Raw genomic sequence first — 13,399 nt, 5'->3', positions numbered from 1 at the left:
CACCAGGCTTGGGTTTCCTTCCATCTCTAACTCTCTCTCTTCAGCTCGGTAGCTGTCCAGTTGTCAGGTATCCTCAAAATAAATAAATATATCGTATAGACCCCAAACGTGACCTTAAATCATCTTCCTTTTTTTGGACATGCTGCCCCCGAAAGTCATCCAATGTTGACCTGATGGTGTGGCATGCAAAATGTTTCTCACTCACTTATAGCAAATAAAATGGCAGAAAACTACAAGAAATGCCGTCATTATCAGCGAGCCTGATTTCCTCTTTAGCAGATACAGTATGATCCCAAATGATCAGGACCTGTAGTCAAGCTTGGTGTGTCATGAGTCTCGTATGGTTGTTTGAGAGTTTTCAGTGTGTTTGGTTTTTCTTCTGCCGTTGTGGGTGTCTACCGTCATGGTTTAGATAGCACTGCGTTATCATTAGTCCGTTGGAACAATGAATCCCATTCACGCTGGGTTTCATGTGTTGTTGTGTTTTTGTGTTACCTCCTTAGGTCCTGGGTCCTGGGTGCGTTTGCACTGCTGTGTCTTCTGGGCCTGACTTGGTCCTTTGGTTTGTTCTTCATCAATGAGTCCTCTGTGGTGATGGCATACCTCTTCACAATATTCAACACCTTCCAAGGAATGTTTATCTTCATCTTCCACTGCCTTCTCCAGAAAAAAGTATGTTTGCTGTCTTCCCTTTTTACACAAATGTCTTGATTTCCTTGATATTTTAAACCAATCACTTTTTGAATGTTTGAGCATAAAGAATAGCCCTTTGTACCAGTATATTTGTATTAATTAAATATACACCAATATAAAGTGACACAGCAAGTGTAGGCATAACATTACCTATTTGGAGGGCAGTTACTCTACGTCATGTCAACAATTACCACTAAACCTCACAACTATTTTCTTATGCAGGTCCGTAAAGAGTATAGCAAGAGCTTCCGCCACACGTACTGCTGTGGTGGCTTGCCCACGGAGAACTCTCACAGCTCAGCAAAAACCTCAACCACGAGGACAAGTGCACGCTACTCCTCGGGCACACAGGTAGGCCAGGTGGTCTAACAAACTGACTGGGAATCATCAGTATGTCAGGGATGTTAGAGTTGCACACACAGTTTAACACAGGGTAGCATCTATATTAGTTATGTCATGGGACTCTTGAATGCTGAGTTCACTGAGACATGTAACAAGCAATGTATACCAAATTCCCTACAATGTTACAGTTGAACATAGATTGTAAAGATACACTGAAGATAATGGCCAATGCATACATTATGTACCAGAAACACATACTGTACTCAATGGTTAGATAGAATGATGTACTGTATAAAGGGTATTCATATTGTAAATTAAACACACATTTACAGGACAATCTACTGTATTGCATGAGTACCTTTTTCTGTTCTGCCCCTCAGCACCTGCTTTGATCTTTTTTCTCACTAACGCCACGTGCATGGAAACTATTACTGCACTATTTAAAAGCTTTGCAAGCACATTTTACAGAAATCTAAAACTGGAATATCAATTTATGTTTATTCCAGATTTTTTCAAGAGCACTAGTACACCTTTTTTGTTTATTCTTGGATAGACAATGCTGCAACCAGTGTCATTGTGACAGTAAGCCATCCCCATCACAAGACATTCCCGTAGAACTTCTAAACCTATGGAACACTCCCATTCCATAAACTATTTCCGGCAGGATTTTTTTTATTTTTTTAAAGTAGTCACTTAAAACCTGTGTTAATAAGGGCTACAGTAGACGTGGCACTAGCCATGCTGTAGAGTAGTTTGAGCAAGGCGGTACGTACTGTAGCGGACATAATGAAAGTTGATGTCAAAGGTGAGTGGGCTTCTTTAAGTCCTAATAACTGTCCCTTGTTAATCTGACAGAGCCGTATCAGGAGAATGTGGAATGACACCGTAAGAAAGCAATCTGAGTCCTCCTTTATCTCAGGTGACATCAACAGTACCTCCACCCTTAACCAAGGTCAGTCACACACCTCATCTCTCTTCACACACACTCTCACACACACCATTCTCAAGACAGAGAGACATCCTCAAGTACCAATGATTTTTATACAGAGAAAAATGGCACTGTCCTCGAAATTTCTGTGAATGATTTGCCCCGCACTAAAGGATAGCAAAGCTAGCATCCCTGTCCTGCCAACTAGGGATTACAGAAATCCGTAGTCAAATACTTTGTGCGCAGTAACGTTGAACACGAATTGGGGCACCAACTGTACTGTTTGTACTAAGTGCCGGCCATCCAAAGTTCATTGCTCAATCCCATAAAAAAAGAAAGAGGAAATGCCAAAAACTCAAAGCAAAGTTTCTTTTTTTATTTTATTTTTTTTAAATCTTGTGTGCTTGACACGCAGAGGCCCAATAATTGGTTGGCATATAAGGTGACCTCTGCTATTTCAGGGTATAAAAAAAACAAAAAAAACTTTGTCATTTATTATTTAGCTCCAGCACAAATATGATGATGAGAAGATGATGTTAAACTCTAGGTGACCCTGAGTGCTTAGTGTGTTGTTCAGCTTCGCTGCTCCGGCTCGCTCTAAAATGGCTTTCCAAGCATGCAAGGAAAGAGGTTACACTGAGGTAGTCTGACTTCACCCCTCCCAACTCCCCGCCTGCCTTCTCTCTCTGCTCTTCAGTTTCCATCAAGTAAAATGTTATGATATTCATCATATTCATCTTAGGTTGTCTAGCCGATACGTCAATAAGTATTTCAATTTTTTTTTTCTTTTTTTTTTTCGATAAGCTGTTTTTCATATGGTAGATGTTATCTGTAAAGGTCAGGTATCGATCACTCTTCAGTGTAGTACCCTAGCTAGTTACCCTAGAGTATACTAAGGATGGCTCTCTCTCCAGAAAGCACTCCTTGTCATTAAAACACCCTCTGAGAATTCCCTACAAAACAGATGGCGTTTTACACAGCGTATAAATGGAACAGGAAATGCCCAAGCTTTAAATTATAATGTTGACAGTGGAAATGTTAGAATCAGGGTGAATCTAAGCATTCAAAGAAAGTGTCCGGCATAGCAAATATGTGTTGATAATCCAGATGAAGTTGTCCTTATTGTTAAGTAAAAAAAGCATTCTAAAATAAAAACCATTTGAAAATGCAAAGGAAGACAAGGTGAAATAAGAGTAGAGATGACAGGAAGCAATAATGAGCACAGCGGGGCCAAATTGTAACTGTACTGTACCTCAGGTCTGCTGGTGTGTATCTTTACCTCTCTTGCCTAACAACAAAAACATGAAAAAGCTGACTTCTAAATTGTATTTGAGAGTATGGTGTTGCTGTGCTTCTCATTTGCATAATAGATGAATGCAAATTGTCAGGAGTAGAATTGGAGGAGGCAAGCAAGAACTGAGCTGAAAGTGCCTTTTTTAGAAGTAACTTTTTTCGGTTTTCTGTTTTCCTCAGTAATCATATCCTTAGCTTGCTTCCACAACATGTCTACACACTCTGCTCAAGTTGTATCCAGAGATGGTTACAGATAATATCACATCCTCATTAAAGATGTAAAAGTCAATATTTACTATGAAAACAAAGGGCCGATGTTAGATCTTCATATATTGTTCCATAAATCACCTCTAACACACCTCTGTACCGATGCCAAAAAAACTGATCTCTCTTCTTCTGTCTTACTACTCCAGGAATGACGGGCAATTATCTACTAACAAACCCTCTTCTTCGACCACAAGGCACTAACAACCCTTATAACACCTTGCTCGCTGAAACAGTCGTATGTAACAACACCCCCACGGCTCCAGTGTTTAACTCTCCAGGTGTGCTTACTTAACACTTCACCTACAGTCCTCTTTCTCTCTCTTCATTTTCTTCCTTTGCTTGTTTTTTCTTTTCTAGCCAATTTACTGTGGCCTTATCAAGAGCAGAACATGAGTGTTTGCCAGCTTCCCCTGATGGTAGAAAATAACGTGATGTAAAAAAAAAAAAGTAGAGTGTATGTGCTAAGCTTGTTTGTCACTTATTAAGATGTATCCGCTCTGGTTTCAGATTTCATTATTCCAAACTCTTATGTTGAATGGGACACAATGATTCTTCGGGGGGAAAAAATACTCCATGTTCTGCCTTGAGATACTGTAAACAATGACATGGCCTCTGAACTGTACTCCAAATTGCATGATTATTGAGATTACAAACCTGTCTTTGTATTTTTTTATGCTATTTATTTATTTTGCGTTGTTAAAGGGAGCTTTCCCCTAAAAGCGTGTTTGTTTGATAGAATTCAAACAAAATATTCAGTTTACACTAGAATATGTGTGTATTAAATTTGATGCACCAAAGTTTAGTTTTTGATGAATGAAATTCCATTATTCATGACATGATGCACATAAATGAAAAGATCAATAACAGACCTGACAATCACACTGGATTTCCATAGTCTTTGACAGCCAAGGCAAAAGATATTAAGAAATGCTCACAAGATATTGAATTTGTTTGTTAGTCCAGTATTTCAAAGTTGTGTTATGGAGTATGATGATTTAATACAATTATTTTTTAGGAAATGAAATGACATATTTTTTTGTCATGTTTTTGCTTTTCCCTTATGCTCCCTTCTAGTGACCTACAGAGAGACAAGTATGGGAGTAAAACTTAACTTTGCCTATCAAATGTAAATTTATTTCAGCATGCGTATTAAAAACAACCAAACCCTGGCACTATCAATGGTTTACTTCAGGTCATTGACATACTATACTCAGTGGGCAAGGGGTTCACAAAATATCAACCAAATTCTATCTCCAAAATTAGAATATAATCCTCTCCGATTTGATTTATTTTGTTTTCCATCGAGTGCATCTGAGAGGAAAGATGACTTGTGATACCTCAGATACTCCGCTTCTCTCTCTCTCTCCCTTATGAGTAGTGTGTGACTTGCTGAAATTAACTACCTCTTTGTTACCTGGTGGCAAAGAATATTTATGAGGGAACTGAGAGGAGAGGTCTTTATTCATAAATGGCCGTTCCCCTGTGGCATTCTGCAGTCCCAGTGTCCAGTTGCATTCCCCTCACATCTGTCCCCAAGTCTCCAGACGTCACCTGTCTGGGGGAAAAATTGTCTCTTAGCAATGCACAAACAAATTGTATGGACGTCATGGCAGCAGCTGTTTTAATTTTTTTGTTCATTCTCATCCTCTCTCCTTTCTTGTCATTTCTCTCCTCTCATCTCCGATAAGCTCTATGATGTCTGTTTTACATGTCTTTGTGTCTGCGAACATTTTTTACTAGTCGGCCCTTATCTGAACAACAGCATGTCACCATAAAATACACATTCCTCTTAATCTCTACATCCTATCTGTGGCAAGAATTTATCCTAATTTTCCATTTCTCACTGTGCCAAAGTCCTGTTAGACATACCATATCTACACCTCTCTCTCTTTCTTCCATTCCACCACTAATATTTATTCTATCGCTCCTGATTTTCATGACCCTGTGCTAACAGAAATTCCTAACATGTCTGCATCTGACCTCAACGGCTGTGTTCTTTCTTGGGCTGTTCTTGTAGTGACCGGGGGTACACTGGGAACTGTCACTGTGACGGATGCCAACCGCAGGGCTGCAGGCTAACTCTGACCTTTGCCAGCCTTTGGGCAGAGACTTGCCAGAGAGAAAATATGCAGAAAACAAAAACACGCTCAGACCCACTCAATTAAACAAATACAGCCAAAAATAAATAACAAAAATTGGTGGCATTTATACGAATTGAAAAAAAAGAAGCTTTGATTGCTTGTTCATTTCATTTGCTGAACCCTTGCTCTTACTAAGTTGCAAAGTTTTTATTTTGTTCCTTTCAGTGATTCTTCATCATGTTACAATAAATCATTTTACTTTCTTTTGTACATCAGCTACTCTTAGGCCAGATAGCCTGAGCAGACAGACATGATGTGAGTTGTCCAAAGTGAGTCTTTTCCACCTGCTGTCTGTGGTGATGTCGGATGGTGCTTGTGGGCCCCCCTGTAGTGAGAAAGATGGCTGTCCCGTGTTGACCATGACTCTCTTATCTGTATATGTTCATATTTTCCCATTCCTTTTTTTCCCCTCGACACATCCAACAATGAGTTGCTAGAAACTCCTGTCGATGTTGTAGCTTGCCCGTTTGTGGCTACATACCTGTACATTTTACCTCTGACTTCTGTGTTTGTGATGTTCATGGTTTTACGTTTTTTAATGTTGTTTGGGATCACCTTCAACGCTTTGTCACTACAGTGACAGAGTCAAAGGCAGAATATTTAGTTAATTGGAAAGGCTTTTAAGGGAGTAATATGTTATTCCATAAATGAGAAAGTAAAATTATTGTGCATTGTGTATATGAATGCATAAACATTCTCTCCAAGGATTGTGCCTAAGTAGTGGCAGAGAATAGTTGATTTTCAGTCTTTTTCCAAATTACCGCCAGCATCCTGAACAGCATTAAACCACTTTTCTCATTTTAATTTTTTTCATTATTATTGGGGCAGTGGTTGTGACTAATGTAAATCCCCTCACGTGTTTTCTCCTTCCAGGACACTCACTGAACAATGCCAGGGATACAAGTGCAATGGATACTCTACCGCTAAATGGTAACTTTAACAATAGCTATTCGCTTCGCAACGGGGACTACGGTGACAGTGTGCAGGTGGTGGACTGCGGCCTCAGCCTGGACGATGCGGCCTTTGAGAAAATGATAATCTCCGAGCTGGTGCACAACAACTTGAGGGCCTGCAACAAGACCCACCAGCACCAGCAGCACCAGCACCACCACGCGGAGCGGGCTCCGCCCAAGGTGGTAGCCGTGGGCGGGTCCAGCAGCGAAGATGATGCCATCGTGGCCGACGCCTCATCTTTGGTGCATGTGGGCGACGCGGCGGTGGGCCTGGAGCTGCACCACCGGGAGCTGGAGGCGCCACTCATCCCCCAGCGGACTCACTCGCTTCTCTACCAGCCCCAGAAGAGAGTGAAGACCGAGGGCGTGGAGAGCTACGTCAGCCAGCTAACGGCCGACCCCGATGACAGCCTGCAGTCCCCCAACAGAGACTCTTTGTACACTAGTATGCCTAACCTGAGGGACTCTCCTTACCCTGAGAGCAGCCCCGATGTAGAGGAGGAGGAGGACCTTTCCCCCTCCAAGAGGAGTGAAAACGAGGACGTTTACTACAAGAGCATGCCCAACTTAGGAGATGGACACCAGCTCCAAGCTTACTACCAGATAAGTCGAGGGAACAGTGATGGTTACATTATTCCTATTACTAAAGAGGGCAGCTGTATCCCTGAAGGAGATGTACGGGAAGGACAGATGCAGTTAGTGACAAGCCTTTAAAATGTATTTAAATCATCTTCCCCGCCGCAGTCCCTAGACCTCTTGGAGGATACATTCTGAGAGAAGCCGGAGACGTTTTTTCTGAGAGCCTGGCAGCCCCACCACACACACACACACACACACACACACACACACACACACACACACACACACACATACTACACACGCACACACACACACACGCACACACACACGCACATACTACACACGCACATACTACACACACACACACACACACACACACACACACACACACACACACATACTACACACGTGCGTACACACACACACACACACACATGCTACACACGCACATACTACACACACACACACACACGCACATACTACACACGCACACACACACACACACACACACACACACACACACATACTACACACACACACACACACACACACACGCACATACTACACACGCACATACTACACACACACACACACACACACACACGCACATACTACACACGCATATACTACACACACACACACACACATTAGCCTCCTCCCCCACCTCTACACCCCCCATCTTCACAGACCAACAGACTTTAGTGCACAGCGATGGCAATGCAAACGCCACTCAGTTTCGCTGTGGAGTTTTAAACAGACTGTATATAAAATGCAGAGTGAAAATTTCAATTTAAGAGACAAACCAATTATGTATTTAAATGCGCTGCTGCTGTTATAGAATAATAACTGAAAAATATATATAAAAACAGAAAAAAAAAATTACTGGCTACTCCAGCTCAGCAGTTTTCCGGTCAAAAGTTGTACATACACTCCCACCATCCTTGTCAAAGCCTGTTTTGTATTATATACAAAATGAAGCTCTGGGACCAGGATATGGACTTGTTTGTTTGGCGATGTTCCTGATCAGACTGTTAAATTAGGAATATAAGGTCCTGGATCCTAGAGTTGTTCCCATCACAGTGAAGTTTGGATTGTATAACCACTAGCAATCAAGCCCCTGGCCTTATATTTTCTCAATTGTACATTGAACTGTTGTCAAGGAAAATGGCAAAAATATATATTTTGTTGTATTGCTAGTGTAAAATAAAAATTCATGGAAACCGTAAATATAAAGAAACCTTTTAATTGAAGATTTAATGTTTGAAGAGACTATTGTGTAAAAGTTGCACATATGTTATAAAATGTGTTTATTGTTCTTACACATCCTTCATTGTAGTATGTTTGAACAAAAAAGCTAATGAAAACAAAATGAGTCGACAATGAACTAGGTTAATGCATACTCACTTTTTCCACTTGTGAACAGTGTTTTTGCTTACTGAATTCATATATCTTGTCAATTAAAATGAGTTGATTTGATATTGCCAAAGTGGCATCATTTGAGTGCAGTGGGAATACAACAGTACTCTATTCTAGACGGTCATGCCATGCACTTTTCTTTTCTTTTTTGCGTGAATCCGATTGAAATAATCCAATCCATTCAACAATCATGATAGAGAAATGGGCAACAGCCACTTAAGACCAACTTCTGACAATAAAGTTTCTATCCATTATAAATGTATTTCTTCCGCCTGGGTTTGGACATTTATTTATTGAAATATTTCCAAAAAAATGATACATGGGAAAATGTGTGACTATTTTCCAGCACTGGTATACATAGTTCATCTTTTTATGTAAACATGTTATTAAGGGGCTCATCACTAAAGACTGATGTAAAGTTCAACACTTGTTTAACAAATAAATAAATGTGAGATTTTTTGTCAAATGCCAGTTGCTTTATTAATGTTTTGTGTTTTTGTACGATTAGAGACTAGGTTTGATTATTTTGCTATGGACAAAAGACACTTTTGACTCAGGTTATAAGTAAGTCCCAAGCACCTTGGAAGGTAATCAGTGACATTTTCAGGGGGATTTGTTTGCTTTTGTTTTCTATCAGAACATTTCAGATTAGTAAGCTCATTTCACCTGATGTGTTAGAGAAGCCAAATCTTTCCATGTGATTCAATGATAAGAAACTCAGGTAGGAAAATTACATTGTAAATGTTCCTCTGTGTGGTTGTAACACTCCAATAAAGGCTCGAAAATGACACCGGTTCGTAGCATTGTCCGCTTAGTATATTTTTACGCACTGCTCCACCATTAAATTAAAACCTGTTATAAAATACTCTAACTCTCATAAGGTGCCTTTAATATGCCAGTGGAAATATGTGTGTGAGGCTTACAAGGGTCACTGTTACAGTAAGAGGCATTGGGAGAAATAGTATAGAATAATAGGATTAATAGAATAGTTAATACAGTATGTCTATTTATGACACACAGTTGCACCAATTAATGTCTACTCCTGCTGAGGACTGAAGTCAGTCCTTGGCTTCTGCCTCAGGTACTGCTAATTCACGAACCATTCTAATAGGGCACCAGTTGAAGCAGGATAACAGCTCATGGCAGGGAGGCTGGAAATTGCACTTTTACTGTGCTATTTGCCATTGAAGGAAATTATTCAGAATCCTGTGCTGCAAAGATGTTCTCACTTTCAGAGGAAGCTTGCGTCACGCCGTGTGGGCTGTGTGTTGATTTTAGTTTTCATACGATTGAGTGGGGAACACTTTTGTGCAATTATCAGAGGCACCATTTCTGATCTTAGAATGACCATGTTTGCCAGGGAAGCTCAGACATCTGAAATTACAACTTTTCATCGTCCCTATTTGGTTTGACTGGACAGCTCAATTCAATTGTGCCAACAGACTTTGACAATGGTAATGTAGGATGTTCTGAAACGACTTAATAGACATTTGAAACATGTCTTCTGTCCAGCTTGCTTATGTATTGACAGTGGTATTATTCCAATCTCTGTGTATCTTGAATGAACAGCAACCTCCCTATCAAGTGATTATTTCACATGATAGTAAACATTAAACTAGTGCAGATTGTCTTTTCTTTCAATGTCAAAATCACCCCCTGGAAGCTTGTGTTACTGTCTTCAGAATATATTATCCATCCGGTAATTAATTTAAACTGTTCAAATGAAAATACAGCCAGTGTCACACTCACAGTACATCTGTAAAAAAAAATCCACTATGTGTTAGATGGAATCAACACCAATGTTCATTAATCAAACAGAAACTCGCACCCAAAGACCCAAAGAAGGCCCAACTACAGTCGCTGTGTTTAGAAAACATACATACAGCTAAACGAAAGTCTACCCTCTCCTAACCTCCTGCCGTAGTTTGTTTACCTGATATGGCGCCCTGAAGCAAAGACAAGCTTGGCTGGTAAGCAGGTTTATTTTCATTATTAAGGGGCAATATGATCCAGGATTAGCTATCGGTCTGAAACAGGGAGACTAGGCTCAGCCCCCCTAGCCTTGTGTGTGGTCTTACTGCCTTCCAAGAGCCTCCATAACTCCCACTCCAGCACTGGGGAGGCTCACTCTTTGTCAAACATTGATTTAAAAGTAGGCCAGGAGCCGAGGGGCGCTCAGCTCTGTTGATCCCATAGAGGACAGCATGGTCTCTGGGAACAGAGTCAGACACAAAGGCAGAAGAATGGAATACTGTCAGTGGAAAGAGGAGAAATCGGTTGTGATTGATGGGTTGACTTTTGAAAGGAGAGCCACACTGTCATCTGATTATTGTAGACAGTGTGATTGTCAGGTTTGGACTGTTATTGATGATCATACTTGTATTGACAAGTCATGATGTTATCGCAGATACTGTACATTTTGTTTGGAAAAATGTGCAATTTCTATTGATGAATCAAGAGAGGGATATTATCATTGTGTAGCAGTAGAAAGGTTTTCTCCAGATCACAAAATATACTGAAGCGCTGCCAAATGTGTTTGTTCTAAAAAAATAACAGGCATTGCAAAAGGCCTGCTGGGATTTTGTGACAAATATCTGATTTTTGTAAACATTCAATCGCATTTGATCATCTATGTAGGATCAACAATTTGCATGTTGTTGTATGAGGTTCCTGAGCACGGAGGGAATTATCATCTATCCCATGTTGTGTTCATAGAATTGGGAATATGATTTTGCCCGTACTGTAAAACATCTGTGATCTAAAAAATACAACCCATAACTACAGTATGAGCATTATCTCCCTCCAAATTGCCATTGGTTGAACATTGAGAGAGCCAACAGAATTAAATGAAAAACAAACTTTTAAAATGTCAATACACAAACATCTTATGTGCTATAAATGTGTACTAAAGAAAGGGCCAATTATGAGTGCAATAATGCAGCGTTTCCCACCCGCTGTGCCGCGGCACACTAGTGCTGTGAGAGATCGTTGGGTGTGCCGTGAGAAATTATCCAATTTCACTTTTTTTTAATTAACATTTATTAATAATTATCTGCAAATAATATGCCATTGTCAAGTGTCTGTGCTGTAATATAGTGACTGGCAGAGTAATGTAATATTCGTCCGGGTGGCAGCAGGTAGCTAATTGCCTCGTTCCTTCTTAGAGACAAGAGAATTAGTGACGCATGCGACAGGTCGTGGTGACAGTGATGGAGAAGTTTTTAAAAAGGAAAAATGCAAACTCCGAACTGGGCCCTGGACAAGATTCTGACCCAGGTAAAGGCCCTAGTATGAGTGGTGGTAAAAAGAAAGCAAAGACGGTGAGCTTGAGGCAATACAGCGAAAGCTATCTTTCGTTCGGATTTACTTTCACCGGGGATGAGACGACACCGACTCCATTATGCTTGGTGTGTGGCGAGAAGCTGTCCAACAGCGCCATGGTGCCAAGCAAGTTTAAACGCCATCTCCAAACGAAACACCCGTCGCTTCAAAACAAGCCGATGGACTATTTTGTTCGCCTGCGTGAAAACACAGAGAAACAGGCAACTTTTATGAGGAAAAACCACAAAGGTAAATGAGAAAGCCCTCAAAGCTAGTTACCTAGTTGCTGAACTCGTAGCTAAATCAAAAAAGTCCCACTCTGTGGCAGAGACATTAATACTACCTGCCTGCAAAGCCATTGTCAACGAGATGCTCGGCCCTGACGCGGTTAAAGACATAGCTAAAGTCCCGCTCTCAGATAACACAATTGCCAGGCGTATTGATGACATGTCTACAGACATCGAAAGTCATGTTTTGGGAAAGATACGCATCAGTAGGAAATTTGCGTTGCAACTTGATGAGTCTACGGATATTATTGTATCAGGCTACAGAGTGTCATTTTGTAACATTTTTGGTTGGTGGTGTGCCGCAAGATTCTTTCAATGTAAAAAATGTGCCGTGGCTAAAAAAAGGTTGAAAAACACTGCACTAATGTTACCCAGCTTGGGTAACAGCAAAATATTACTAACTATCGTAGTACTTTAATGCATCAACTTGGTGAGATCACACGGTTTCCAAGCCTTTATATAAGCTTGGATCTGTGATATTCAGCTGTTCTAAGGTGGGTTGCTGGCAGTCACACGTTAAAGGTTCATGAAGTGTGGGAGGAGTGAGTTCTGATGATGTGCACAGTGAGGTGGGCTTGACCTGAGAAGGTGAGTAAGTCTGCATACAGCATGTGGACTGAGAGGAGGCAGGTAGCTGTCAAACTTAAAGAGAGTTTTTTTATATATACGGTACAGATTCAGTGTAGGTCTGTGGAGACTGGTGGAGGTAGAAATCGGAGTATGGGCTTATTGCAATGCATGGAATGGAATGAGGAACGGGCATGGAATGGAATCCAACTATTTCTACCTCCACCAGCCTCCACTGGTGTAGGTACACTTTGTAACATACTAGAGTTCTTCTAGTACTGACTGTAGTTTCACATTGTCCAGTATACAGTCTGATTTTCATCCTACATGTATTGCTTTATATTACAAAGTTAGCTCCATTGTGTTCACAAATGCTTGAAAATGTTGTACATAGTACATATAGTACATGATAGTTGCAGTTTACCTGTCTATGTAATTACATTGTAAATGCATATGTTTTAGAAGTTTTGTGATGGTGACCTGCTAAGTTCAGCTTCTTGGAGTTGGTGAAGGAGTATTAACATGCTGTTGCAACACCCTGTATTAACCTCACATGCTGTACTGTGCCAGACACGGCTGCTGTCAATTTGGTAGATGAAGGCGATTCATGGA

At 40.6% G+C, this 13,399-nt stretch overlaps 1 protein-coding gene across 6 annotated transcripts in view; it reads left to right on the top strand.

Annotated features, from left to right (window-relative positions):
* adgrl2a (adhesion G protein-coupled receptor L2a) overlaps nt 1-9,078 on the top strand; it is a 69,104-nt gene extending 60,026 nt beyond the window's left edge. For 2 of the 6 annotated variants that reach the window (XM_083672449.1, XM_083672448.1), the window contains 4 exons: nt 504-672; nt 916-1,044; nt 1,891-1,987; nt 6,538-9,078. In XM_083672449.1, coding sequence (XP_083528575.1) covers nt 504-672; nt 916-1,044; nt 1,891-1,987; nt 6,538-7,331 — 1,189 coding nt within the window. In that variant the 3' untranslated portion in view covers nt 7,332-9,078. Of the gene's footprint in view, nt 1-503; nt 673-915; nt 1,045-1,890; nt 1,988-3,669; nt 3,802-4,597; nt 4,616-5,880; nt 5,934-6,492 lie in introns of all 6 variants that reach the window. The other 4 variants (XM_083672453.1, XM_083672450.1, XM_083672451.1 and 1 more) reach the window with 4 other exon arrangements.
* Nucleotides 9,079-13,399: the final 4,321 nt, after the last annotated feature.

The sequence above is a fragment of the Argentina silus genome (genome assembly GCF_951799395.1).
Source record: "Argentina silus genome assembly, chromosome: 6".
Classification (NCBI taxonomy): Eukaryota; Metazoa; Chordata; class Actinopteri; order Argentiniformes; family Argentinidae; genus Argentina; species Argentina silus.
Note: the sequence above shows the minus strand (reverse complement) of the source record. Positions and strands in the feature narration are given on the sequence as shown.